General features: G+C 51.9%; 1 protein-coding gene and 1 pseudogene across 2 annotated transcripts in view; both read right to left on the bottom strand.

The window, feature by feature from the left end:
* Positions 1 to 27,447, bottom strand: part of MYH9 (myosin heavy chain 9) — a 96,030-nt gene that overhangs the window by 35,095 nt on the left and 33,488 nt on the right. For both annotated transcript variants that reach the window (XM_037846402.1, XM_037846403.1), the window contains exons 4-14: positions 14,463 to 14,490; positions 13,589 to 13,682; positions 9,460 to 9,552; positions 8,833 to 8,896; positions 7,499 to 7,597; positions 6,948 to 7,091; positions 5,406 to 5,501; positions 4,420 to 4,538; positions 2,900 to 3,052; positions 1,749 to 1,922; positions 93 to 266 (exon numbers count right to left, since the gene is read on the bottom strand). In XM_037846402.1, the coding sequence (XP_037702330.1) occupies positions 93 to 266; positions 1,749 to 1,922; positions 2,900 to 3,052; positions 4,420 to 4,538; positions 5,406 to 5,501; positions 6,948 to 7,091; positions 7,499 to 7,597; positions 8,833 to 8,896; positions 9,460 to 9,552; positions 13,589 to 13,682; positions 14,463 to 14,490 (1,238 nt within the window). The remainder of the gene's footprint in view (positions 1 to 92; positions 267 to 1,748; positions 1,923 to 2,899; positions 3,053 to 4,419; positions 4,539 to 5,405; positions 5,502 to 6,947; positions 7,092 to 7,498; positions 7,598 to 8,832; positions 8,897 to 9,459; positions 9,553 to 13,588; positions 13,683 to 14,462; positions 14,491 to 27,447) is intronic.
* Positions 16,024 to 27,437, bottom strand: LOC119541532 (annotated as a pseudogene).

Here is a 27,447-nt window from a genome sequence, read left to right as displayed (position 1 = left end):
CCAGGTAGACTCCCCTGGGTCTGCCTAGCTCGAGTCCTACAGCACCTGGTCCAAAGCAGGTCCAGCCGGCACCTTCCTGTGAGGCTCCTCACCTTGCCAGCGTAGTGGATGATGCAGAAATCTGCTTTGTCCTTCAGCTGCTTGGGCTTTTGGAACTTGGGGTGAGTGCCCTGCTCCTGCATCACCTTCTCCACGAAGCTCTTGTCGGTGGCTTTGGGGAACCAGCACTCCTCATCCAGTAGGGCCAGGATGCCTGGGGGGCCTGCCTGGAGGAAGCACAGTTGAAGATGACAGGTAAGCATGACACGGCAATCACACCCCCACCTGCTCAAGAAGCCAAAGCTGGGTTAATCAGGATCCCCAAGCAGCCAGCAGGTGGGTGGCACTCTTCTAGGGAAAAAAAGGAGCATCACAGGGAGCATTCAATGTGAGAGGATGTGGTTTACTAGGAATCCTCCAGGCTCTTAGCTGTGGATGATGGACACTGGACCCAAAGGACCACCAGAGCAGCTCTCCACCTCTGGTGAACTGGTGAACCTCTGGTGAACTGGAGATCACGAGCTCTCCACCTCTAGGGAACTGGTGAACCTCTGGTGAACTGGAGATCACGAGCTCTCCACCTCTGGGGAACTGGTGAACCTCTGGTGAACTGGAGATCACGCAGAGCCACTGCTCCACGTCCCAGGGATTCTGGTGCACAGGTGCGTCTGGGGTCTACCCAAGAGGCTGCGCTCAACACGCACCCTCGAGACCAGGACACAGGGGTCTGCGTGCCTCCCTTTGAGAGACACTGCCCTGCGCTCTCTGTGCCTGCGAAATTCGCTGATGAGCCATCATATTTAGAACAAGCCTCACGAGGAAGAAAAAGCTTCCTGGACCCAACAGCCTTCGGTTCACTGTACGTTTAAGACAAAAAAGGGGATTCAGACATCATGGAGAGGCTGCCTGATGAGACTTGAACCCCTATGGGCTCCTATTAATTAGATAATACAAATGATTTTAAAAACACACCCCATCATACAAATAAATTCTTTCACATTGGGATTCTGGAGAGTTTGGTCATCCTTTAAAAATGAACAAACTTTTACCTAGGCCTGCCAGTTAATTAACATTTCAATATAGTTCTGGCACACACATTCTCAAGCTCAGGATCCCAGGGAGAATATGAGTTCAGTGATTTAACTATAATCAAGAGAGAACCAGAAACACACAGCTCAAGCTCCATTACAGAGCACTCCCTCAACCCAAAGCACAAACAGGCAAACAGGTACCTCAAACTCCACCTGGCAAGAGCTTTAAGTATGAACTGACTGGACAAGGGAAAGGGATCTCTAGCCACAGCCACCCACAGCAGCAAATGCTGTAGAAGAGAAAAGGTGCCCCAGAAGACGGGTCCCTCATGCAGGGTCTGCAGGAATACCCAATTCTGTGTTGTTGTGAAACTGCGTGGGGTAGAGTTTTACAACTTAAAAACATACAGCTTTTTTAAGACAAAGAGCTGGCTGTGGGGTGCAGCCCCTCATTTGGATGTGCCCAGTCTCCTGGGCCTGCAGGCAGGAGGCTCGCCCCAGACACCCCCCCATTCAGAGGCTGGCCCTGAGCATCTTCCCGGAGGCAGGCTCCCAGGCCCCCTGGATTTATGCCCCCATGGCACCCGAGAGGGAGTGGAACTCAACACTCCACAACAGAGTGAGGGTAAGAGAGGCCCGAGAGGGAGGGCAGGAAGCCAGGTCTGGCTTGGCCCTTACTGGCTTCTCGATGAGGTCGATGCAGGGCTGCAGGTCGAGGCCGAAGTCAATAAAGTTCCACTCGATGCCCTCACGCTGGTACTCCTCCTGCTCCAGGATGAACATGGTGTGGTTGAAGAGCTGCTGCAGCTTCTCATTGGTATAGTTGATGCACAGCTGCTCGAAGGAGTTCAGCTGCAGGGAAGGAAAACCAGCATGTCAGGGACGCCAGCCTCCCTGCTTGGAGGGCCCAGAGCCCGGGAAGGAGAGTGGGCTGGGTTTGTGGGAAGGATGCCCCTGGGCCCATCAGGGCTGCAGTCTTGAGAGCCTGGACGGCCAGATGCCCCCCCTTCCTGGCTTGCAGCAGCAGGCGTTTGTCACCACCTGGGCTCCTGGGGCGTCTGGACCTCCCAGCAGCCTGGGAAAGCCCTTCTCCAAATAATGCTCTTAAATGCATAAAATACCCAGCTTGCAAAGGAAAGGAATTATGTTGAAATGTAATTATCAAGTATAGTGACAAAGTAATATACTATGCTTCTTTACTAACAAGAACTAGCAGTGGGCTTCATAACTTCAGAAATTTCGCAGTAGAGATAAATGGAAATGACATTACAAGATCTTCGCAACAACTGCAATGTGATATGAAAAGATATGATTTCTGTTGGTGACAAGTTTCAGGCATGGCTTATTCAACTGTGTTTTGTTGCAGTTTTTTTCAATTTATAGGTGAGGAAAAAAAAGGTATAATTTCATTGGCAGGTTAGTGAAAAATAAAGAAGTGATTATTCCCCCTCCTAGTTTATGGTTCCTTTAAATTCTACCACGGAAGTTTTTAAGAACCTCTGGCTCTACTATAATTATCAGGTTTTCCTACTAGACCTCAAAGTTTTTATGAGCAGTGACGATGTCTTCTCCCAACACTCAGTAAATATTTGCTAGAAGAAAAAATAAACAGAAAACACCTGCCACGAAGCCGCCAGGAGCAGTCTACAAGGTGTCCTTCTCTCCGGCACTTTTGGTTGGCCACGGGCCCCTCTGTTTAGCTTAAACTACACCCAACCTACGTCTCCATGCAAGGAGGAGGCAGCCGCTCTGGTGCCGTGGGGCCACGGAAAGAGGTTTCTGAGCCCAAGGAGGAAGCAACCAGGTGGGTCACAAAGGGAGAAGCTCACTTCAAAGATCTCGAAGCCGGCGATGTCCAGGATTCCAATGAACGAGGCGCCCTGCCGCTTGGTCTTGTCCAGGGCCTTGTTGATGCGCAGAACCAGCCAGCGGAACATCCGCTCGTAGGTGGCCTTTGCCAAAGCTTCGATGGCAAAGTCAGCCTGGGGAGGAGCAAGCGGGGGGAGGGCGTGTCAGACGCAAAGAGCCTCATCCCCGGCCCTCCCCAGAGAAACACCCTAAACATGGAAAAAGGATTCATGCTCAAATATGCTCACTATAGTGTTTATAACAATGAAAAATTGAAACCCACTAAATATCCAACAATGTGGGCACAATAAATTTAGAAAGACATGCGGAAAGACCTTTGGTAAATTAAATGGGAATGTACTGAAGTATTTACAGAATAAATAAGAAGTCTGAGATCAGCTTCAAAATAATGTAGTCGGGGAGGCGGGCGGCACATAAGATTCAAGATGAACCAGGTTTGGCCAGGAGCTAATCATTATTCAAGCTGCCTCATGAGTACATGGTAGTTCAGTATGCTATTCTCCCTACTTTGTTTATTCTGTTTCAAAAGTTCCATATTAAAAAGCCAGGGTGACAACTAAATTTAAAAAAAAAAAAAAAAAGGTGTGTATTTAGAAAAAAAAGACTTGCTGGAAACAGAAGAGCTGACTGCTGCTGGGTAGAACTATGGCAATTTTTTTTTTCTCCTTTCTACTTTTCGGTATTTTCCGAAATTTCTTAAGGGTTTGTGTATTTTCATTAGGAAAAAGTGTTCTTAAACTCTTAGGGGAATGAACAGCTGATAGTAATTATGCACATGGTCTTCTGGAAACAATGTCTTTGGGGGGGTGGCTGTGCAGAATCACCTGCAGGCTCTCAGCACCCCATGTGAGGGGGACGATGGTTCTCGGGGGAAGGAGTAACCAGTGTGAACTCCAGACCATCGTTTGAGAGGTGGGACTACCATCACCTTAAGCACTCCTCTCGCCAGGGCTACAACAGGCCTCTAGAGTCACCAGGAGTGGGGGAAATCGGTCCACACGAGCAGGGACCTCACCTCCTGGGGAGGTGTCATATTTGTCTAGGACAAGCAAGACAAGACCCTGCTTGTCTCTCACCACAAGCTGCATGACAGCAGGTGGTGCAGAGACAGCCGCCTGGCATGGCTTCAGGGACGACGGATGCCGCCATCCTGGTACCAGGCAGGATAAGCAACAGAACAGCAAGTTCCTGCTTTGCACCCAGCATGGGAGAGACATGGCCGATCACTCCACTACGGACTCGAGGAGCACAGCCCTGGTGCTCGGCCCTTGTCAGCACAGACAGCACTTCCTAGGCCCCCGCTCCTCTGCCCTGCTCCGTCGTTTCTCCAGTGGGGTAAATGCCACCTACTCTCTGCTTGCTGTCGGTTTGAATAAGGGAACCCATGTTTAAGTGCCTTACTTGTGACCCACTGTGGGCCCCAAACCACGTCCCTGTGGAGAACATGAGCGGCTGGTCCCCAACTCCCGCCAAGGCATACCTGCTCCTTAGTCTGCGCCTTCTGGACGTAATCCCGGCCCACCTTGATGCGCGGGGTGAGAATTCCTCTGGTGAAATCAGTCACGTTGATACCCAAGAGGTGGGACACTTTCTGGGCAGCTGATATTTTTCAAAGAGTGAGGAGGAGAAGGGGGAGAAAGTTTTATTTAAACCCAAGAGGACAAGTCCTCCGCTCAACCTGGGAGCAGAGAGGTACAAAGCCATGGTGGTCATGGAGCAATCACTACCAAAACAACTTATTCCAGGCCCTTCTGTAGCAGGGCCACGGAACCCTGGTCCTCCCTGCAGGCCCAGGGCTGGGCGCAGGCCAGTGGGCATGGCAGCCTTGACGCCCACCGAACCACAGGGCATGGAGGGGGCATTCGAACCACAAGCCCCGCATCGGCCCATCCCCCGGGTATTAGAGTGTGCCCCTGCTGAAAAGCAGAGCTGAGGGAGAGGTCCCACCCAAGTGCGAGGGCTGGAACAGTACACGGTCCCGCAGGAATATCCGCTACAAGCCAGGCACCCACATGAAGGGCATGGGAAGGGTGATTACTTTAAATGGGGTTCTTTGCACCAACCCAAGGAAATAGAAGATGCCAAGTCAGAGGCAATAAAACAGTGTTTTGTGATCCCAAGGTGTTCACAAGCAAAGCTGCCATTAAGTTGGCGCTATCGCAGAAATCACGCTTTAGCACGAGCAAAATCTTGGTACACTTGACCGCGAGTCTTGCTATTTCATCCCAATACTCCCTCTGTGAGAAAAAGCCCCTGCACAGTGGGTTTTAAATGTTTATGTGTATTTTACAGCTTTACAAGAAACACAGACCACATAAACCCATAGATATACATAGAGGAAAAAAAAAAGGAAGATGCCTTTATAATCAGAATGTTTGGAATTCATGCAAGGCTCTTTCTCCTGAGGAGATCCAAGTCCAGGGCCCTGTCCGCCTAGTTCACAGGTGAGAAAGGCCCAGCTGTTACCTGTGTTGTCGGGCATGGACGCCTGGTCAGTGTTGCGCTCCTTCTTGAAGGCGATGTTGCCGAGCTGAAGAACCCCAGAGATCACCCGCAGCAAGCCTTTGGGGTGCAAACAAAGGTGGCTCAGAACCGGATATGGGGTGATGAGGCCCTGAGCGGGAGTGGTCCTTCACCCAGGGGGTCTGTCACCAAAACAAGCCAAGTGGGCGCCCACACTCCCTGGAGGGCCCTCCACCTCCCAGCCAGAGACCTCTCTCTCCTGGGCCCCTCGCAGGCCTCAGCTTGGGTAGCCCTATGCTCAGACACAGCCCTGTTAGCACTCCCAGCACTTTCAAGTCCGTACCAAGGACGTGCCTCTAGCCCAGGGGTCTACTACCTGTTCTTGTAAATAAAGTTTGCTTGGAACACACACGGGTCCATTCATTTATGTACTGACTATGGCTGATTTTGTGCTGCAACAGCAGCTCTGAGCAGTTATGACAGAAATTGCATGGCCTGCAAAGCCTGAAATATTTACTGTCTGGTCCTTTACAGAAAAAGTTTTCCAATCCCAGTTTTAGCCGGAAAATGCCTGAAGGCTGCAAGCATGACATGAGAATATATGATTATTGGGAACTTTAAAGGATGTCCAGGCAGCCAGGCAGGGCCCACGCTGCCCCAACTGCCCTTTCACAGCAAAGAGTTTGCCGGTTTACAGAGTGAGGGGCCTGTCACTCCATTAGGCCTTAGGAGGGATGCAGTGGTGGGTAAGACACGGTCCTGACCTCTGAGAAACTCATGGTCTAGCAGGACATACAGACATGTAAGTAAGTATAGGTTGATGGTTGCCATGGTAGAGGATGTAACAAGTAGTCCTGGAGCTCAGCTGAGGAAAGTAAAATACAAGAGGACAAAAGCCACCCAAGTGTTCACAAACCTGACCTAAGGACCTTAGGGAAAAGGAGCGAGACCCTGGCAAAGCAGGGTGGGTAAACATCCACCTCCCTGATGATACAACTTACAGCCTAAATGTGAGACCAGGAATGGAACAAAGGCCAGTGGCCTCACCCGAGCAAAGGAGGCTCCAACCCTACTCCTCACCCCACTCTCCCACAAGCACTCTGCCCCCAAACAGACAGGCAGAGGACACACTCTTCCATCTCCCCGTTTTCTACAGACTGAACTTCACACGGCCAAGGGAGAAGACACGGACATGGCCCACACTGCTATTTATTCTGGGCTTCGTTAGCACAACGAATCTGGCCCGTGCCCCTTCCACACTCTGCTGAAGACACTGCACAGATTCACCACCATCAGCAATGGCAAGGACTCCTGCAGCAGACCCAGAGGAGCTGGCCCACAGGCGGTTACAGGCCCTGGTCTTCTTCCCCTGTGGCACCACTGGGAACGAATAGCCCTGAACTCTCAAATCCGAGGGACTGTCTTCCCACACTCCTGAGGACTTCTTCCCGGGAACTACAGGGCTCCCCGAGCTCTCCCCAGGCCTGCCAGCTGCCCCGGTGCCTCGAGGATGTGAGGACCAGCCCCCCGCCTCCCAGCCCTTACCCATCTGCTCATCGTCTGGGATGCCCATAATCCTCATGGCTTCCATGGTCTCCTGGAACATGTCCTTGTCCTGCTGCCCAGGGATGGTGACGTGCCCGTTGGACAGGAAACGGTATTTGTTGAATGGCTCCAACAGGAGATCGGCTGTAAGGGGCACAGGACAAGGGTGGCTCAGCAAAGTGTCAAAACCAGAGACTACGGGCAGCACTGCCACCTCCAGGGTTTGGGAGAACAGACAATGGACTCTATGCCGAGATACTCTGAAAACTGCGGAATACCCAGGAGCCCTGACCTGGTTCAGCATGTGAGACTCAATCTAACCCTCACATAGCACAGATGAGACTCAAAGCCCTGTGATTTGCAGCTACACGTGCAACAAGCCCTAGCTTTTCTCTGACACAGTCAGAAACAGAAGACCAAGTCTTCAGGACAGCACGGAGAACAGAAGTCATTCTGGCTTGTCCTCCCCAAACCCAAGACTAGAATTTTCATTTCCCAAATGGAGTCTGTGACCCAATTCCTGCAGGAGACCCCACGCCCCAGCTACTTACTCTTCAGGTGCTCTCCAGCCCCGGACAGGAGATAGTAAAAGATGTGGAAGGTCCGTTCTTCCTTGGCTTGGCGGATGGCACGAGACTTCTCCAAAAGATCTTTGCAGACACTAAGGAATTATCCAATTTGGAGGGATGGTGACACCTCCATTTTCCTCTTATCCCCGGTCAAAAAGCACTGAACTTTACCACCAGGTAGATAGAACGGCACAGAGTGGCAGAACACCACAAAAAGCAAAAGCAGATGCCTTGGTTCTCTCCTTCAAGGGGTGTTGTACATCCCAAAGAGAAGCTCCCACACCTAGGAGCCTGGTCTGTTTAAAGTGCCCCCGTCTCAGGAGGGAAGGGAGGTGAGGATACTCTTTGCAAGCAAAGGCTACAATGCTGGCATAGGGGAGGGACAAAGTAGCAGCCAACTGTTCCAGTAGTATATATTATGTCCCCCAGAAAAGCCATGATCTTTTGATGTAATCTTCTGGGGGCACATGTATTTAGTCTTAATTAGGTTGGAACCTTTGAATAAGGTTGTTTCCATGGAGTGTGACCCGCCCAACTGAGTGACACCTCTGGTTAGGGTGTGACTTCTGAATGTTTCCATGGAGATGTGGCCCCGCCCATTCAGCATGGGCCTTGATTAGTTCACTGGAGTCTTACAAAGGGGCTCACAAACAGAAGGACTTCAGAGAAGCTGTGAGTGGCATTTTTGAGCCACAACTTAGAGAGACATTTTGAAGACAGCCATTGAAAACAGACTTTTGCTCTGGAGAAGCTAAGAGAGGACAAACGCCTCAAGCAAAATTTTGAAGAATGCACAGGAACTGAGAGGAGCTAGAACTCAACCCGGGATCAGCAGATGCCAGCCACATGCCTTCCCAGCTAACAGAGGTTTTCCTGGATGCCACCGGCCTTCCTATGATGAAGGTAACCTCTTGTTGATGCCTTACCTTGGACACTTTATGGCCTTAAGACTGTAACTTTGTAACCAAATAAACCCCCTTTATAAAAGCCAATCCATCTCTGATGTTTTGCAAAATGGCAGCATTAGCAAACCAGAACACCAACTAAACCCCACCCTCCTGGGAGATACACTGGATGATTTCAATAGCTCTATTCCACTCCAAGAAGGACTTTATCCTATTAGCAAAGAAAAACCTGAACTCAGAGCTGGGTTTTTAATGCGCTTAGACTGGTAATCAGTCCCAACTCCACAGAGAAGGTGTGAGAACAGGCCCAGAAAAGGGAAACTGGTGGAATCCAGAAGCAGCTTCTTTTCTACCAAGGTCCCTTCTTTCTCCTCCAGACCGAGGCGGCCTTAGAATTAACCACAAGGATACAAGTCTCAATGTTGGCTCCAACAATGTAGCCGTTGACATCAAAGTTGATACGAATGAATTTGCCCTAAGGAAAGATGGGTGAAGAGATTAGAGGCCCCCTGCTTTAGGGAGCAAGGAAGCTGCCACAGCCAGGGAAAAAAACCACAAGAATCGACCCAGGTGGGTCAGGGACCCTACACCTGCCCTGGACTCAGGCGCCATGCTGCCTGGAGCCTGAGGACGAGAACCAGCTCAAGTGGTGCCACGTTCCTCCACAGAGGGGAACAGGGCAGCTCCCGTTATCTGGAAGTGCTCCTCACTGCTCAGTCAGACCCTGGAAATTAGCTGGATACTGGTTCCAACAAGACAGGCAGGGGTGCAGCCTCCCCGCTCCCCTTAGCATCTCGCCCCCTTTTACAAAGGAGGTTGGTAAGAACAGGAGGGCAGGCCCACTTGACTGCACTCAGATCCAGCTGACTCCATGCAACAGGACCAGGGAGCACCAAATCTGAACGCTCCTCATTTTTTAGGGGCAAGCGCCCAATTGGAAGGCAACGTTTGCCCAAGCTCTAGATAGGAGCCAAGAGAGCTCCAGCAGAGCGTGCACCCTCCCTGTCACTGGAATGGGCACTGCCGCCCGCTACTCACAAATCGCGAGGAGTTGTCGTTCTTCACAGTCTTGGCATTCCCGAAGGCCTCCAGGATGGGGTTGGCCTGCAGCAGCTGCCGTTCGAGCTCGCCCTGGAAAGGAACCCAGAGGCACTGTGAAGGCCAGACAGTGGAGCAGGCTGCCAAAGCTGCCCCGCCAGGCAGAGGGACAGCAGCAGAGCGGTGTCTGAAGTCCAGCAGGCCAGGAACAAAGGCTCCCAGATGGGGCTCTGGTGGCCACCATGCGGCCTCCCCACCAGGCCTCTGAAATCTCACCTGGTCTGCACTTACATGGACTTGACCAGCCAGTGGCCCTGAAAAAGGAAAGTGGGGAACTCACTCCACTCTAGGCATCCTCATATTCACGGCCTGGACCTGACCGTGGAAGGCCACATTTTAAAGCAGCACATAAGCTAAAGAAGATACTTGGTGGCACTGTTCCTTCCCTGGGAAAGAATCTCCATACTTCCCTCCTTGCCTCTAATCCCCACCCCACTCCCGCTCTTTACGTAGGATGAGATGATCTGGGACCCAGATTCCACAAAAGAGACAAGCTCATCTCATCCATGTCCTAATAAATCACTTCCTTTTTCTTACTACTCCCCTGCCCCACCAGGCCACAAACCTGCTCCCACCACCTCAGGTATCTAAGCTTGGGATCAGAGCCAGTTATCAATAACACCAGTAAATCCTATTCATGATCTCATGTGGTTTACAAATACATCCAGTGCCTTCTTATCCTGGGTCCTCAAAATAATCAGGGCGGACAGGACAAAGAGGTCCCATTTCACAGGCGAGAAAGCCGAGGTTGAGGGAGGGTGAGGGAGGGTGAATGAACCCAAGGTCATCCAGCTACCAACCAGGAGAGGGCAGTCGAATCCAGAATCTTCTAACATACACTTCTCAGCCACTGCTGCATCCCCTCCCCGTCCCCCTGCCCCAGACCCACCTGGGGGTTCTAGTTTGTCAGATTAGATCAACCCTGGGGACAGCTGCCTTCCTCCCCACACTGGCTGAGAAAAATACAGGTCTCCTTAATCTCGATACTCAGGTATCCTCTAGGGGAAAGAACAGCACAGAAGGGCCAGGCAGGGTTTTGTGTTTCTTCGCAAGGCTGGAGGCCAGCCAGATTTTACGGGAATATAGGCTGCTCATGGGAACTGGAGAGGAAAACTGTTAGTTGCAGGAGATGCCAGGAGAGCCATGGTCCATGGCCTCTAGGCACACCTGCGGTGGACGAGCTGGCTGCCAAGCACTGCAAGTGTTCTGATCCAGGTGGGCAAGGCGGGAAGCCCACCAGACCTGGAAAGGGCCCAGCAGACCCTGCAGCTCCTGACAGCTGTCCTTAACCAGGCCAGGGGCTGGAGGCAAACCCACAGAGCGGGACTCCACAGGGGCAGCTGGCATATGCTAAGAGGATACCAGGCTCCCACCCCCGCCTCGGGTGGGCCTGGGACGCCTGCCTGAAGCAGCCCACAAAGCCAGACTTGGATGAGAACTGCTCCCCACCCACTAAAATGTTCCTCCTAAAGCATGGGCCAGGCTGCCAGATTGGCTGAGCCGCTCCCCTTCCCGCAGACGGGAGTGAGCTCCCAATCCCCCAAACCCTGCTGACTGTCCTGATTTGGAGAGAAAGCTAAGCCCTCTGTTTGGGACCACAAACTGTTGCTGTGGACAGTGGGACTGGCAGACCAACTTGGGAGCAACCCCTTCAGATTCCAGAGCCGAGTTCCCTACTGGCAAGGGAGATTGGTAACCTACGAGATTTTCTTTACTGAAATGTAGTTAGGCATGGAAGAGACTCATTTTTCATTGAATCCTACATAATATGAAATGACAAGATATTATATACAATACATGCCCATCAGGTTTGGAATTATCCATCTGGTTTCACAGGCTCCACTGGGTGGGGTTTCTGCCAGTGGGCTCCAAGGCAGGCATAAAACACAGTGGGGGAGGAAGACAGGGAGCGATCAGAGATCACTGTTTGGACTCTGGAAGTCTAAATGGAAAGTCCCCTCACCCGAGACCGCAGGCCCCATGCCCTGGCGCCCTACTTTGCCAATCAGCAGCCTGGGGAAACCTGGCCGCCCCATGTCAGGGTGCGATCTGTCTGACAGTCTTGGCAACTGGGTCACTCCAAGAGAGGGGGGGCGCCTGCTCCCAGAGTAGGCCATGACAGGCCTCAGACTGCAAGGCCGGGTGGACCAAGTTCAAGAGCGCCTCGTGCCCCAGCTACAGGTGGAAATCACAGCACAGCTTCAGGCAAAGTAATCAACCAAACTGGTCACTGGCTTTTAAAAGTGAGGACCTGAGCAGTATCCGAAGCCAGAAGCAATCAATTCCATCACTCTGGATGCTCTCAGAGTCGGGGACGTGCTCTGTGTGCTCCCACTCATCTCCCCTACGCCCCATAGGACGCCCTCTGACTGAGTGCTCGGGGCCAGCCTTCCCCTCTACAGCTCGGGGAAGCCTGGCCTCCACACATCAGGGTTTGTGATTGAGGTTCTGTCTGCTGTCCTCCAGGGCAGAGGCTCTCATGTTCCCTCCAGGGAACCTGGCACATTTCTGGATTTTAATAAATAGTTGGAAAATTTATTTTACTGCAAATTCAGAGGTGGGAAACTCCCAACCTCACTCCTCATAGCTCTGTTTTTAAAATAAACCTCCTAAAAAGAATGGAAAGTGGGGGGTGGGGGGTGCAGATGGAGGAGAGAAAAGAAATATTATTGGCTTCTAAATATAACTCCAGACACTCCAAGGAAAAAGATTTAGAATGTTTCGTGAAGTTTGGCACATGAAAAGTTACTTTTGGTTTAATTCCAGAAAACGGTACTCATTAGGCCATTCTGCAGGACACACCTCAGAACTGCATGCAAAGAGACACACATCCCTACTTACTTACAGATGCGACACGTGGCATGCCAGCAAGGTGGAGCCGCCAACAGTGGCCGAGCACACCCTGACGGCTTGAGGGGATCCCACTGGCAATTAGATTCCACCAGGAAGTTTAAGAGTGTGTGCTTGAGAGAGAGAGCGAGCAGAGAGTACCACGCGGTCATGCTTAAGACTGAGCATCCCCAACCTCTGGGAAACTCCAATGGGGACCTTCCCAGCCGTGCTTCTGACCAGTACAAGGGTGACAGGTGAGACGGGCTGGCCATCTGCCTCTGGTCTGGGCTGAGACCCCGGAGTTTCAGAAGAGTGGGTTTCCATTCCGCCAGGCCGGGGTCAGGCTTCTGAATTGGGCCTTACATCTACCATGTGCTGGGCATGACCGGGGTTTCTAAGGACATCCAGGTGGCGAGGCCCATCTGATTTTGCAGGAGTTGTCATTTCAGAGTGCACAAGAGGTCACCGTGCGTCATACCCAGCCCCTCCAAAAACAGTCAGTGAACTGAGCCTATGAGAATAATTCTAGCTGCAGAAGGTGACAACAGTGTAGAGTGAAAAGCTGCTCAGAAAAAAAAATAAATACTTCAAGGGCACACAATTGGCAGAACACGCATTCCTAGTGCAGAACGTGCAGTAAACGTGCAGCTCACCTAGCGAGGCCACTGCTGAGTTCGACCACAATCCATCAAAAGGGAGAGGGAAGAAAATGGAAGTGAGACGACTTTCCCATTGCTCTTTTTCTCTTCACCGGGGGACTGTCCACCCAGAGGCATTTCCACAGTAGGGAAAAAGTGCAGGAATTCAAGATCCTGCATGACTCCTTCAATGTGAGCACCAAGCTTTGGAATCTCTTCTTGCAACTTCCAGGGGTGGCTCCCAAACAGCAATTAGTTGCAAACTCCCAGAGTGCTGCTATACAAAACCCGAGTGCTGCTATACAAAACCCCGGTTGGGTCATCTCCAGTCTCCATAACAATACTTGTAAGGTTAAGAGGCAAGGGAGAAATGGACTTGCTATCAGCGAACCTACTACCACCAGCTCCACTCGCAAGAGGGCTAAGCTGCAGCTGCAACGGAAGCAAGCTCAGCCTTGGCTTCGGACCCCAGAGCAAGCTCATTCTAAGCAGAAGCCATGATACATTAAATGCTCTTCCTTGGGATGATCAGGCACTTCCTCAGTCATCCTACCAGAGGCCCGGACTGTGGCAGTGGGGAGGAAGGCCGTGACACTCACCTGGTCCTTCTTGCTCTTATGCGAGGAGGCCACATGAGCCAGGTACTGGATGACCTTCTTGGTGTTTTCTGTCTTGCCAGCTCCGGACTCACCCCTGCCAAGAGAGGCAAGGAAGTCCTCAGGGGAGAGAGGGGCCCTTCCCCACCGCGGGCTCCCCTGCCTACCATTCTGCTGGATGCGAATGAGGAACCCAAGGCCTAGTGGCAGAAAAGCCAAATAAATGCTAAGTTCTGGAATCCTCAAGCAGTCCATTTCCCAGGGCCCTCCAGAGGCTTGACAAGAATAAATACACATTCACTGCCTATCCTGCTCACTTGGCAGCCTTTGCATTCAAATATTTTAGCAAGCAGTTTTCAGCAGCTGTTGACTTAGGGGTCAAAGGCATTTATACATGCCCCTTTGAAACTTCACTTGAAGGAATGCTGTGTGGCATTAACCCCCTCGGCAATGGGGCTTCTCTGACTCTTTGTTAGGTCAAGAGTGTGAGTGTGAGAGGACACAGAGTCCACTCACGTCCAGGTAAAAACAGCCACTGTTCAGAGCCAGAAGGCAGGGATCCTGCTCAAGAGCTACGGGAAGGCCAATCAATTTCCAACAGTGTTTAGTTTCCTCTCTGCAATAAACCCAACCCTTCCCACCCACTGGCTCCTTTGAGGAAGACAGATTAAATCTTTGGCCATGAAATAAAGCTGGCCCCTGCTACAGGACCACTGATCAGCAAACATACAACCTCAAGTCCCGTCCCTTGAGAAGGGATCGGGGGATCCTGGAATTGGGAATGGAACTCATCGGCCGAGGTTTTTACCAGGAGCCCTCAAGAATACAAACAGGTCAGGGTAAAAACAAGGCACCCACCGCCCAAAGAAACACTTACGTGCACAAAATGGACTGATCTTCTCGGTCTGCAAAAAAAGGAAACATCAGATGAGAGAGAATAAAATTAACTTCTGGCAGATACAAAAGCCTCCGGGCTTTGACTTCCTAAAAGCGGCCCATTTTGCAAATGAGAAATACAAAGCCTCAACTGCTGTCCTTGCAGGGGGCCCTCGGGAGCCCACCCAGCACACCGACCGTGGCCTCAGGCAGAGAAGGAGCACTGCGGTGGCAGCGCCACAGGGCAGCTGCTCCAGCCTCCCAAGCAGGATCAGGCTGCTCCGCCTCACTGGCACCTCCAGTTGCCTTAGAGACCTAAAGCCAATCTCTGGGAAACTCCCCAGGAATCTCCTTTACATGTGGCAGGTGTTTTAAGTAGTGTTTCCATTGAAATAAGGCTGGGAAGGGGGCTGAGTGGATGAAGCTTGGCTCTGCCAACGGCTAGCCCTGGGTAAGATGCTGCCCCTGCTGGGTATGGCCCATGGGAGACCTCCGACATGTGTGTGGCCTCTGAGCCCCTGACCCTCCACCCCCATGACATGGGATAATGGTACACATGCAAGTAAAATGCGTGAACGTGCCCAGCACAGCGCCTGGCATGTGCAAGACACTCAATACTTCTAGTTTCAAGATGGCTAAAAACGAAGAGCAGCTCATCCGAATGACAGTTTTTGACGAGTGTCTGTGACAATTTGATTTCTATGCCTCAGCATCAGGAACGTTCGACAACCACCCCCAACTCTGAGGACCATCCAGCAAGCAAGGACATAACAACTCACTTTCCCGGGGTGTGGGAGGAACAGCGTGCCCCTCGCTTTGAGAGCCCAGTTCAAGAGGAACAGTTTAAGACATTCTGGCTGAACTGGACCAGTGCTGGGCATCCAATTTTAAGCAGTAGCTGAAAACAAACTCGGTGTTTCTCTTTTGCATCCACCCCACATAACAACCCCCATCCCTCTGCCCCTGAAATCAAACTGGTCCAAATCCAAGTTAGCCTCGTTACCGACAGGTGGTCTGCAGTGAGGTATCTAATTCCTGAGTCTCAATTTCCTTATCCATAAAATAGATGTGCTCCTCACTCCCTTGCAGGATAATTTTGAGAACCAGGAATAACTCAGGAAATGGACCTGGCCTGGCACCCTGGGAACAGTGAGCTCCACCATGGGGGCTGCTCTGCACTGCCCCCTCATGCAGGCACCGTGACAGGGGCAGTGGATGGCCAGGGCGGTGGGGGGACCAGAGGAGCACCAGGAGTGAGCAGAGGTCGTGCTGGTGATGGACGGAAGCCCAGACACTGGTGGCTTCTGGAAGGCACACTTCCTGACTCGTGCTGCCCAACTGTGCCTGCAGGACTGGGCACGGCTGAATGAGTCGGGAGAGTGACTCGGCTTTCTGGTGTGTGAGACCTCAGGAGGTGGGTTTAGCTGCTGGACACCCTGCTGCTGGACAAGGTGGGCTCCCTAACAGCCTGTTCTCGGCCTCAGGCAAGGCTGGGGGTTATATTGTTTCTTCTCCCATCTACTGGCCATCCCAGGGGGAAAGGGAGGACAGAAAGAAGACAAGACTAATTCCACACCCAGCACATCCAGCAGCTACTCTGCCCTCACCTGCAGCCTTCTCCTCCCACAAAGAAGTATCACAATTGGGGTGTGAGGGACCCTGTTACTCACAGTCGCAAAAATATACCCCACGCCCTGCCCACTGATGTTGGAACCACTCAGGCAGGCCCTCAGGGACCACCTTCCTCCCTCTTGTCTTGTCTTTCCCAAACCGTGTCCCTGCAGGCTGCACAGCACGGCCTGCTATTAGAACTCCATGGTGGCTCAGTGCCAGGGAAGGAGATGGTGGAGACTGAAGGCCAAGGAGACACAGCGCCCTTCACCCCAGCTCCCTAGGAGCAGTGTGGTAACCAATGAGGGTTGGGTGCAAACACCTCTGCAATCCAAGGCCTTGCCACTCCCACCCCCCCCATCACCACACCACTGCAGCTCCCTGCGGTCTGCCCAGCTGCAGGCATGTTTAGTCACCACACCACACAGAGGCAAAAATGTACCTGCACGTGCTGGCAAGTCAGGAGGCAACAACAGGCCAGCACTACCATAAAAGGAAACATTCCCATCCATTCCAGAAGGAAGCGTTTCCCAGGGCTGCCCAAGCCCGGTCCCTGGGATGGCTGGAATTCCTCTAATTGTGTGAGGAGGAGTCAGATGCCGGGCTGCTGAACAACAGGAAGCAGAGCCCCCAAACACACACGTCTGTGCATGCACACAGCCACATGGACACACAGACACCTGGCACGTGGGCACACACAGCCTTACACCAGGCATACACATGCAGAGGCATGTGCACATGCAGAATGCACACACCAGTGCATGTACACAGACACACATGGACATGCACACACACAGGTATTTGTGCACACAAACAGGCACATGGATGCAAAGATGCACACACACACACACATAGGGGCCTGCACACACTCCACATTCCAAAATTCCAAAACCAAACTCACTGTAACCTTCATACCACCCCAATCCCCCCTTTCCACTCCTGTGACCTTTCACCTCCAATTTCTGAAGTGGGGCTACCACTGTCAACACAGCCTAAAAGGAAACACTCTGAGGCTTTCGTTTGAAGAAACCTTAATGTGCTGTGCCAGAAGGAGTCCTTGGGGCAAACGCTTTGCAAGAAAAACTGAGGAGAGGCTTTTTTATCTCTTCAATTCTTGCTCCCACCACTTGGTGCCCCAAATCCACCCATCTGGAATGAAAAGCACTGTGGGCTCCTTACATCTGTAAATGTCTTTTTAATACTTGCAGCAGGTTTTCCTTATCTTAGCAAGTAGACAAGGCAGGTACGAGTATCCCTACTTTGCACAGGTCCCTTCTTACAGCAGTTCTTCTGGTTTGGTCCCTGGGCTCAGAAGCCCCTTGCCTGGGTTTTGGGATAGTCAGAATTCTATGACACCGGCCAGCTTTTGGCCTGACTCAGTTTATTCTGCCAAACCACTCTGTGCATTCTGGGGGGACCCATCTTTACCACTTCCTCTGTAAGCCACTCTCCACACTTGGCCCTCCCAAAGACGAGGCCGCTCTTAGGAGCCCGTTTGTTTGGGTTCAAGTCCTTATTTGGCTTATATGGACTAAAGGCTTATTTGAAAATGCCTTTCCTTCTGCTGAACTGGAGGAGACAGACAGACAGACAGACACAGACATACACCCACACATGAACCCTGCAGCATGGTTCCTAGGCAGGGAAACTGGGCGTGCAGAGCAACCGAGTGCCCTGCCCTGGGGAGCGGGTGTCCTGCTGGGATGAAGGCCCTGAGCTATGACCCCTTCCTGCCCCGGGCCCTGTCCTGGTGGGGGTGGGCAGGAGGGAGAGGCAGGATCACACATCTCTGCAGTGGTTTACAAACTTTAAAAAAAGCAGCAGCAGCCTTCCCTCAGATAAAATCATCCCCAGTTCCCAACATGAAACACAGAAGATAAAAACCAGAGCTGCTCTGGCTGAAGAGGGGCTTGGTGGGGCAGTGGGGACTGGGTTCCTCAGAGCAGTTTGAAAACCCCTGGTCGGGTGTCTGCAGCATCTGAGGAGCTGCAGCCAGGATCTCTGCAGCGCCTTCCCCTCCGGTGCCTGGCCCACCTGCCTGCTCTGGACTCGGAGCCCTCTGCTGTGACAGGAAGGAGGGGGGCCCTCCGTCCCAGTGTGGCTCTGAGGATTAAACCAAGCACTGGGGGCCCCAGAGGCGCCTGGGACATGGGTCCTTAGCATCAGGGAGCGTGCCTTCCCTCTCCCAAGCTCCCTGGAGCACACCTGCCTTACAACAACAAAAGGGTCTCAAGTTACACCTTCGGTGTGCATGCAGTGTGCATGCATCGAGGCCAAGGCAGAGCCCAGGCGGCCAGGTAGGGGGTGGGAAGCAGCCTTCCCTGGACTGTGGGCAGATGCCCCTCCACCTCAGTGGGAGGAGGGGGCGCCCTGACTCAGGTATCCATCCCCACCGCAGACTGCTGCCATGGGCTTATCACACTTCCTCTGCCTGAGTCGCTGCAGGCTGATTCTTGTCCATAAAAGGCCACGCTGTGCAAGCAGTGGTGACATCAGCCCCAACAGGAAGTAGAAAGAGAAAAGAGTGGGGCCTGGTGCCCTGACAGCCGCTGCCCGAGACTGACTCATCAGACCACCTCCCCAAGGTTCCAGCTCACTGCTGCTCCGGGGTACACCTGGAAGAGCAGCCCGCCCTGGGATCCCAGCTTTGGGTCAACCAGGTTTCCTGATAACTGACTGAGGAACGGAAATGGACCCGGATAAAAAAAAGGGGGGTGGGCGGGGGAGGACAGCTTCAAGTTGGGCGAGATGCCTGCGGGTGAGACTAACAGGATGAACTGTGACAAATGCCTGGAACTTTCCTCCATCAAGAGGTCTATTCAACTTGTTTTTCACGAAAACTCCAGAGCAGACCTCAGAAATCACCCACTGGGTGGAGGGTGCACCCACTCTCCCAGGGAATCTCGTTCTGCTTCACCTCGGAGGGGGACAGCCTGGGGCAAACTCCCCAAGACCCTCTGGACAGCATAGGGGTCCTAAGAGCCAAAGGACAAAGCACTTCATGAAGTCTGACGTATGGAGAACTAGGGAGTTTGAGCTCAGCACGTGAGGGATGGGAAGGCCTTGGCTCAGTGACCTCACTTTACAGAGCAGGACAAGGGTCCTGAGAAACCCAACAGCTTGATCAAAGCCACACATGCTGGGCCCAAACCTCAGGCCTCTGGGTTCCTAGTCTTTCGCCAAACTGCCCCCGTCACGGACTCCTGCAGGGCAGGGCACCCTGGGCCTCCACCATCTCATGCCAGAGTTGCAAACGGAGGTGCCAACAGGCTTGTGAACGATCTTGTTTTAACCTGCACAGGGCCTTTCAAGCACATCTGCTGGTTTCTCCAGAAGCCAGACCAATTCACCAGCTTGGGGCACAAGCCCTGGGAAGGAAAAGAGGTGAGGAATAGTGGTGGTTCCCACCAGCAGAAGCTGCAGACCAGGACCGGGCAGTGTGTGCCTGATGTCCTGGTGCCTGTGGCTGCACCTGCCCGACTTGGACTTGTGGTCAGCAGGTCAAGGATGCCCCTGCCAGGAGCTCCCAGGCACACCATGCGGTCGGTCGTCAGCAAACATTCTCCCCAAGGCAGAAAGGTTGCCCCAGACCCAGAGAGGCACTCAACCAGCAGCAAAGCCAGCCCAAGGCCAGTTCTGCCCGACCCAGTGCCTCTGCCCCAGCCCTGCGCTCCCTCGGGTAGGCCTTGGTTTGAACCTGGCCGAGGAAGCCCGAGTCCTGCCCCCACCAGGCCTCCTTGATAATTAGGGGGGTTCAAGTGACTGCTCGGAACTTTCATTACACTGAGAGCAAGTGAGGTCCCTGGCTTGCACCCAGCAGAAGACAGGTAAGCTTCCAGTGCACAGGTACACTGCCAGAAGCGCCCCTAGAGGCTGCTGATCTACCTTCCTGTGGGTTGGGCAAGGAGGGAGAATGTTGTCCTCATGGAGCTGCAGCGGCAGCTCTCACAGGTCTGGAAGCTGGAGGGAAATTCAAATCACCAGAGGTGCCACCACATGTGCGCACTGACCGCCCACGGCCAAGGCGAGTGCGGCTCTCCAAGGACGGTTCTGCCTTGCACTTGCCCGACACTCCCCTTGAGGAAAGGGAAGGGCATGGGCAGGAAGGGGCCCTCGCGGATCCCCAGGGAGAAGGGCTTTCAGAGGGGGAATAAGCCACAGTTCACAAAGGGAGGACAAGAGGGAAGGAGGACAAGACGAAAGCAGGCAGCAAGATGGAAACAAACAGCCCTGCAAAGAGAGCAACTGGCTAGTGAAGCTCCCTTCTGATGAGTTGGGCTAACAGTCGTGGTCAAGACCAAAGCAATTCCACAGAAGCTCCTACAGAGGCCTGACTTCCACACCCGGTCACTTGGTCATTCCAGCTCTTGTACTTCTCAGTTTTATGGGATTATTTCTGTTCTCACCTGACAGTTTCATTCCAGAAATTAGACAGGAGAAGGAAAGCAACCCTCTTCTCTAGATGCAGCAACGTTCGACTCTGACATAGTCACACATGGTCCTGCTGGAGTCTCAGAGCCAGAACTTGTGAGAACAAGGCAAACCAGCTGGTGAGGGCATTCACCCCAGCCAGAGGGGGACTCGCCAAAGGTTAAATGTCCAAACCAGCTGGACCGTCAGGGATTTCACAGAGGAAGTTGTTGCCTGTTAGCTTGGCAGGGTGGAGGCGCTGGTAACAGAGAGGACAGGCCAAGTTGTCAACTACCCCTGGGTTTCAGGTTCTAAGGGGGCACTTCTTTCTTATCTCCCACCTCAGCCAGCAAAGGAAGACATAGTGGGCCTGTTGGGTTGGATTTTAAAAAAAAAAAGGGCAAGCCTAGAGCTGAATCCTTGAAATGGATCCATTAACCACAGACTCCTCTTCTAGAGAGAAGATTTTATAGAACTGAGACCGATGGGCAGGACCACGTTATAAACAAGCAGCTTCATTCAGGGGCCAGGCCTTCCTTCTGAGGGGCACAGCCAGGCAGACCCCTCGGTCAGCTCCACAGAGTGGACACTGGCTCTCCTTCCTACTCTTGCACTTGGCTGGGGGGCCCCAGACCTCTGCCTGTCGCTGAGCCTTGTTGGGTTTATGGCCAGGACAGTCAACAGAAAACCACTTCAGCATTACTGGAGAACCGTTGCTGGAGCATCCCCACATTCCCCTGAAGCTCAACCGCGGCCACGTTTACCCAGAGGCCTCAGTGATCCCAGCTCTGGTTCCGAGGACTAGATCAGACAAGTGGGAGGCTGCGTCTGCTGACGAGCTCTTGCGCATTCTGAGGCCGCTGCTGAGGAAGACAACTTGACAAGTCGCTTCCTGTGCATGCTGCTGCCGAGACCGAAACTCCTGGCGGGTTCTCTTTGAGGAGATTAAAAAGCCAGGCTACAGGAAGCATTTGGTTATCACCTTCATTAAACAAGAAGGAGAATGGATGAAGAAATGAGTGATTTTAGGTTACATGTCAGGCAGGGGCAGTTCAGTCAAGAACCTAAGTTTTCAGACTCCTACTTCTCACAGCCCAGGCGTCACACACGTAGTAGCATCTTGTCTAATTCTTACCAGAACCCCACAAGGGAAGTTTTACTCAGCCCAAGTGCAGGTGAGAAAATGAAAGCTCAGTAAGTTAAATAACTGGCTCCACCCAGTTCACAGCTAGCATGCGGGGATGGTGGCGGGCACCAATGCTGCCTCCGACGAGCACGTGCAGCGTGCGGGAACCGGCTCCAGGACCTCGGCGGATAGCGGGGCCTTTGTGTGGTGGTGGCTGGCAGGGCGTGCAGCTCCTGGCCGGCACATTCTTGCCAAAGCGGAGCCAGCACATCTGTGGCTTCCTGCTGCCCTTGTCCCTCAGCCACCTGCCTGGTGCGTCTGTTCAAAATTGGGCTTTGCAGTATCCCTGGAGCAATCCCCAGCCTCCGGCCAACATGGCACTTTTCCTCGGAAAGGCCCTGGGAAGCAGACAGCTCCACAGAGGGACAACAGCAGGGCGGGGGCTGGGAGGGGGCCTTCCTCCCCCACTAGACAGAGAAAACAAGGGAGAAGGGCGCCCCATGGGCCAGCACAGGACTGGGGGACACTAGTTCCTGGGGCCATGTCCCTGGGTGCCTCTGGGCAAGTCTGTTAACATTTCTGGGCCTGTGAAGTAGGAGGACCATGCCCAGGCATGGAGAGGGCCCTAGGATTCCACCCTTCACTGTTTATCCACACAAGCCGGCCACCCCCGAGGGGAATGTGGACACCGTCTCAGGCACTTTGAGTGGCCACCCCTCGGGCTTTCGCTGAGAAGTGGGGACAGGGGCTGGCACAGAGCAAAGAATGAAACAGTTCTGGGATTTGCTTAGGCCTGGAATAAAGCAGGCCCCACTGCTGCTGCTGCTCCCCCAGAAATGCTGGGAGCTCATTAAAATACCATGAAGTCACTGAAAGCGAACAAAACTTGGCATTCTGACTAATTAACATGGAAGTTATTTTTTCTGATCTTGCTGGGGAGATAACTGGGCTCAGTCAATTTGTAATGCCAGGCAGTTCTCCTGTAAGAACACACTGGCCTTTACCCACAGAGGGAGACCCTGGGGTCTGGCCCAGGAGCGCCATTTTCCAACCCAGCCACACCTGTTACAGGCAACGAGTGTCTTCCACCTTGAAGCTGCCCTGGGACACACCTCTATCCTCCTAAAAGCCAATGCCTGCCTAGCAAGGGGTGGCAGCATGGAAGGCTTCTGTGCTCTCATCCTCTCAGCCTCTGTCCAACGCCTCCAGCCCCTTACAGAATTCTGAGAACCAGGCCAACCCCCAGGAAGGAAGACCCACTAACGGCAGTGAAAACAAATCAACCAAACGGAAAAGCCAGGGTTGGGAGGGCGAACCCACCTTGTCATCACAACTTTAATTAAACCCAAGGCTGGGGATTAAACACACACGCAAAACTGCTGGGCATGTCTGGGCTGCGCGATAACTGTTTATTGACAAATACCAGCCAGACTTTCCGCAAGGTTCTACCCTCATGGTGCCTTGCCCAACCACCCTTTCCTCTGAACTCCCACGACACCTGACATCTGTTCCAGTCGTGCTGGCACCAGGTGTAGGTACCAACATGTCCTGCTCTGCAGCTACAGTCACAGGTCTCCATGGCTCCTCTCTCCACCTGGATTGCCAGGGCCGGTACCAAACCCCTTGGTATTTTGGCACTTTATATCGTTTATCTCCATGGCTTCATCCAAGGACACCAGGTGCTGCCATGCCCCATCCTGTGCCCACGGCAGACAGCACTAATCCATCACAGCATTCCTTGACTCTAAGTCCCAAGTCCTCGTCAACACAGGGCTCCAAGCAGCACCACTGAGGGATCAGAGTTGACACTCAGAGTAAAGCTAATCTGCACTGCTGAGTCCGGTTCTCAACTGAGGGCAGTTTTGCCCCTCCCCCTAGGGGACATTTGGCAATGTCTGCAGACATTTTTAGTGGGGTACTACTGGAAGCTGGTAGGGAGAGGCCAGGGATGCAGCTAAACATCCCAAAATGCACAGGAAAGCCCCCACAACAAAGAATCATCTGGCCCCAAATGTCAATAGTGCCGACGCTGAGAAACCCTAGCTTAGTCTAACACAGGGCTGGCGTGGCCATATAATTTATTATCCAACTGGGATGCTTTTGAAAGTGAAAGAGGGCATTAATAGTATTACTGCCCAGACAATAGGCATCCATCAGGACTGTCTAGGCAAACCAGGACATTTAAGAGATAAACGGAAGGAAGTCCCTAGGAAGGTTCAAAGAGCTCATCACTCATCTTGTAAGAGTCCCCAGACAAAGCCACCAACCACCTTATTTGGCAAAATGCATGCTAGTAGGTCATAAGCCACAGCACTCAGGAAGGGAACATTCTCCTCATTCTTGTTTAAAGAAAAAAACAGAAAGGGAACTGCCTGGTCGTGCCTTTTAAGGTGTGAGAGGCAGAAAACAAAGTTGTTTCCCCCAAGGTCAGCAATATGTACTAAGACTCCACTCCAAAAGACAGAAGCTGATTTTAACAGCCTGCAGACCCCAAGGTTCCACTGATGGCATCAGCTTTAAGGAAAGAACCAAAGGCTCAGGAACTTTCTTTACTGGTGAACCATCTTGTCATAACAAGGGCAACTTCTGTTGTTAACGTCTTCAATGACCCAAGAACAAGAAACCTGCTGCTAATTGTTTTGCAGGTCACCTGTGTACAGGATGAACCTTTTTAAGAGCTGAGAGACGTCCTTGGTTAACACCAGGGCTAAGGAGCTGCAGCAAGAACAACACTAGCAGAATATTAGCTTGAGGGTTAGAAAGCATGTGGACCTGGCACCTGCACACACGTTAAGGAGAAAGCTCCAAGATTCTAGACTCCCCATTCTTGGAAATATATTTGCTATCCCTAGTCTCCAAAAGATGAAAACACCCACCCACTTACCCTTATAATTTGAGACAGCTCCTCAGTTCTGATCAGGCCTTTCCATCACAGTGAAGACCTCCTGGTCAACACTAAGGAGAGCTCCAGCCCTCTACATATTCAGCGTTTTAAATTAACCCCAACATTTGGAGCTGACTTTAGTTCCCCCTACCCAATTGTTTTGTTGTTGCTGTTGAACAAATAGAAATTGGATGAATCTCTTTGGAAAGGAGTTCCGCAGGAGGTCTGACAAAAGACCGGAAGTCCAGTTCTGGGGATCCACCTTCTGGCACCACATTTTTTGTCACTACAGTGTTCTCATCATAATGGCATGCCTGCCAACGAAGAAAGCCCAGGCTAGAAAACCATTCAGATCCAGAATCCAAGTGTGGGAATGGGCCCTTCTTCAGCAGATCAGGTTTCAAGATGGCTCCAGAGTGCACGTCTTGCACTAGGCCAATTAAGATCGCCAGGAGGAAACTGTACTCTAGATGTACAGACTCAGACTCTTCTGGAATCTCACAGAATGTTCTTCCACCAGACTGCTCTAGTTAACAGTTTGAAACAGACATCCTATTTTAAAACCAAAGAGTGGGCTTCCTCAAGGAAAGTTGGTTTTGTGAATACAAAACCAAAGGCAAGGCCAAACCTGTACGTCCTACATACATCAATCAACCTTAACAACGCAATACCTTCTCCATAGCACTGTGAATGTGGTATAAGGACAGGCTCATATGCAGTCATTTTAAACCAATAAATCAGGGACAAAGTTGTTAGTACAACATGAAGCATTACTAGTGCTGCAAAAATTGACTACACGGTTTAAAGTAAAAATATATGTGTAACAGGACATAAAAAACCACTATCAACATAAGATACAAAAATATGGCCTGAAAGTTGCGTTTGAGTTAGAATTACATTGAATGCCTACCATATCCCAGATTAAGCTCTGGGAATATACAGGCAACATGGCCTTGTCCATGTCTAGGACACAGAAAGACATCTGTTGAAAGTTTAAGTCAGATAAACTGGTGGCGATCTAGCCCAGATCCTCCCCTGGAGAGCAATAATGCTTCAGTCACAGCTTTAAAAACAAGAGGGACTTGCCAGGCATTGCAGGCAGAGGGAGGAGGCATGACGGTTTGGAGCAGACTGGCCTGTCGGAGAAACATCAGTGGCTCGTGTAGCTGGGAAGCTGCAGAAGTGGGCAGCAGGCCAGTTAGGAAGGGCCTGTGTGCCCTGTATGTTTGGATGCTGTCTTGGGGACAATAAGGGAGCCTTTTCAAGTTTTTTCAAGATTTTCAGTCAGGAGATTTGATTAAATTTATATTCCAGAAAGACGACCCTCTGGTGGAACGACAAAAGAAGGGCTCTAGTAAGAGTTAGGGTTAATATGCCACAGCAATAATGCAGGCAAAGAACCATGGAGGCTTGAACTGAGGCCCTGGCTGTGGAGGGATGGAGGAGAAGGGGATTAAATAGCAAAACCGTGGAAATCCATAGAAAGGGTAGACCAACTTGGGGAAAGGAGTGAAGGAGAGAGGAAAGAGCCTAAGGTGAGCCCTGGTTCCAGGCCTGGGAACTGGATGGAGAAAGCGGGAGCACAGGAAGAGGCATGGGGGAGTAAGTGGCTGGCGACAGGTGGGGGTGGTGCCAGTCCTCAGCTCGAAGTGATGGCAGAAGCCACGTGAGTGAATGAGGCCATGGTCCAGATGACCACTCAGAGGGGGAGGACCCCCAGTGAGGACAAGACCTCGAGGAGCGCCAACAAGAGGGGCGGGGAGCCACCTAGAAGGAGCCAAGTAGATGGGGAAGGCAGAGATCAGGGGAACCAGAGAGAGTCACAGGAAGGAAGGACTTGCAAAAGGAAGTGGCCAAGATTGTCCAATGCCAGGGAGAGGTTAAGTAAGAAGAACTCATGAGGACAATGGATTTAGCAACTGAGAAGTAATGGGTGACCTCTGTCAGAGAAGTGGTGGGGCCAGCGGCAGGCAGGCAGGGCAGGCCCTGTGCCTGGGAGAGGAATGGAGGTGGGCACAGAGCCTTCCTCTAAAAACCTTTGCTGTGAGGGGACAGAGTGAGGAGAGAGAAGCCGAGGCAGGGTGCAGAATCCAAGAAGGTTTCACGTTTGTTATTTGTTTTTTGTTTTTTTTATTTTATTTTATTTATTTATTTTTCAATAAAGTTTAAATCCTTGAGGGGTACAGCATCACACGGATTCGGTGTCCAATGGCCTTAGCAGGAAGATTGCTTCGGAATTTGGAACGAACCATGCCACTATTTCCATGAGCACGAGTTACCTTTCCCCAGATTACTCTGGTTTTGTTAGGTTTGCCGCCAGGAGTCCTGTGTTGTTTTTTGCTTTGTACACATAAGCACATCTCTTGCCCAAATAAAATTCAGTTTCATCTCGGGCATAAACGCCTTCAATTTTAAGAAGAGCTGTGTGCTCCCTCTGGTTCCGAAGACCCCTTTTATAGCCAGCAAAAATGGCTTTGGACCACAACCTTCCAGAAATATTTGCCGTTTTAGAAGTCCTGTTCCCAGCAAGCCTCCACAGGCTCCAAGATGGCGGAAAAAGCTCACGTTTGTTTTTTAAAGATGGGAATACTCAAGGACAGTTCCAGAGGTTGGTGAAGGAACAAGAAAGGGAGAGGTGAGAAAAATGGAAGAAGGGGTGCAACTGGAAAGGGGCCTGGAGGAGAACAGAGAGGAGTGGTGGAAGAGCTCTCGACAAGTGTGAGAAATAGAGAAACTAATTAGGAAATGTATTTTTAAAGCCTCTAGAATGATCTATAATCATATAAACAGATCCTCCAGATAGCCATTGGTCTTGTGTCTCCTAAGATGGCTTTGGCTTCCATGATACACTGCCCCATCGCTAGTGTCATCAGCGCTGGCCCAGACACTATGGATCAGCACTCACTATGGGGCAGAAAGCAGGGGAGTGTGGCACCATGGGACATAGCGTCGGGG

This window comes from Choloepus didactylus, chromosome 8 (assembly GCF_015220235.1).
Source record: "Choloepus didactylus isolate mChoDid1 chromosome 8, mChoDid1.pri, whole genome shotgun sequence".
Lineage (NCBI taxonomy): Eukaryota > Metazoa > Chordata > Mammalia > Pilosa > Megalonychidae > Choloepus > Choloepus didactylus.
This window is presented reverse-complemented; position numbering and strand designations above follow the sequence as displayed.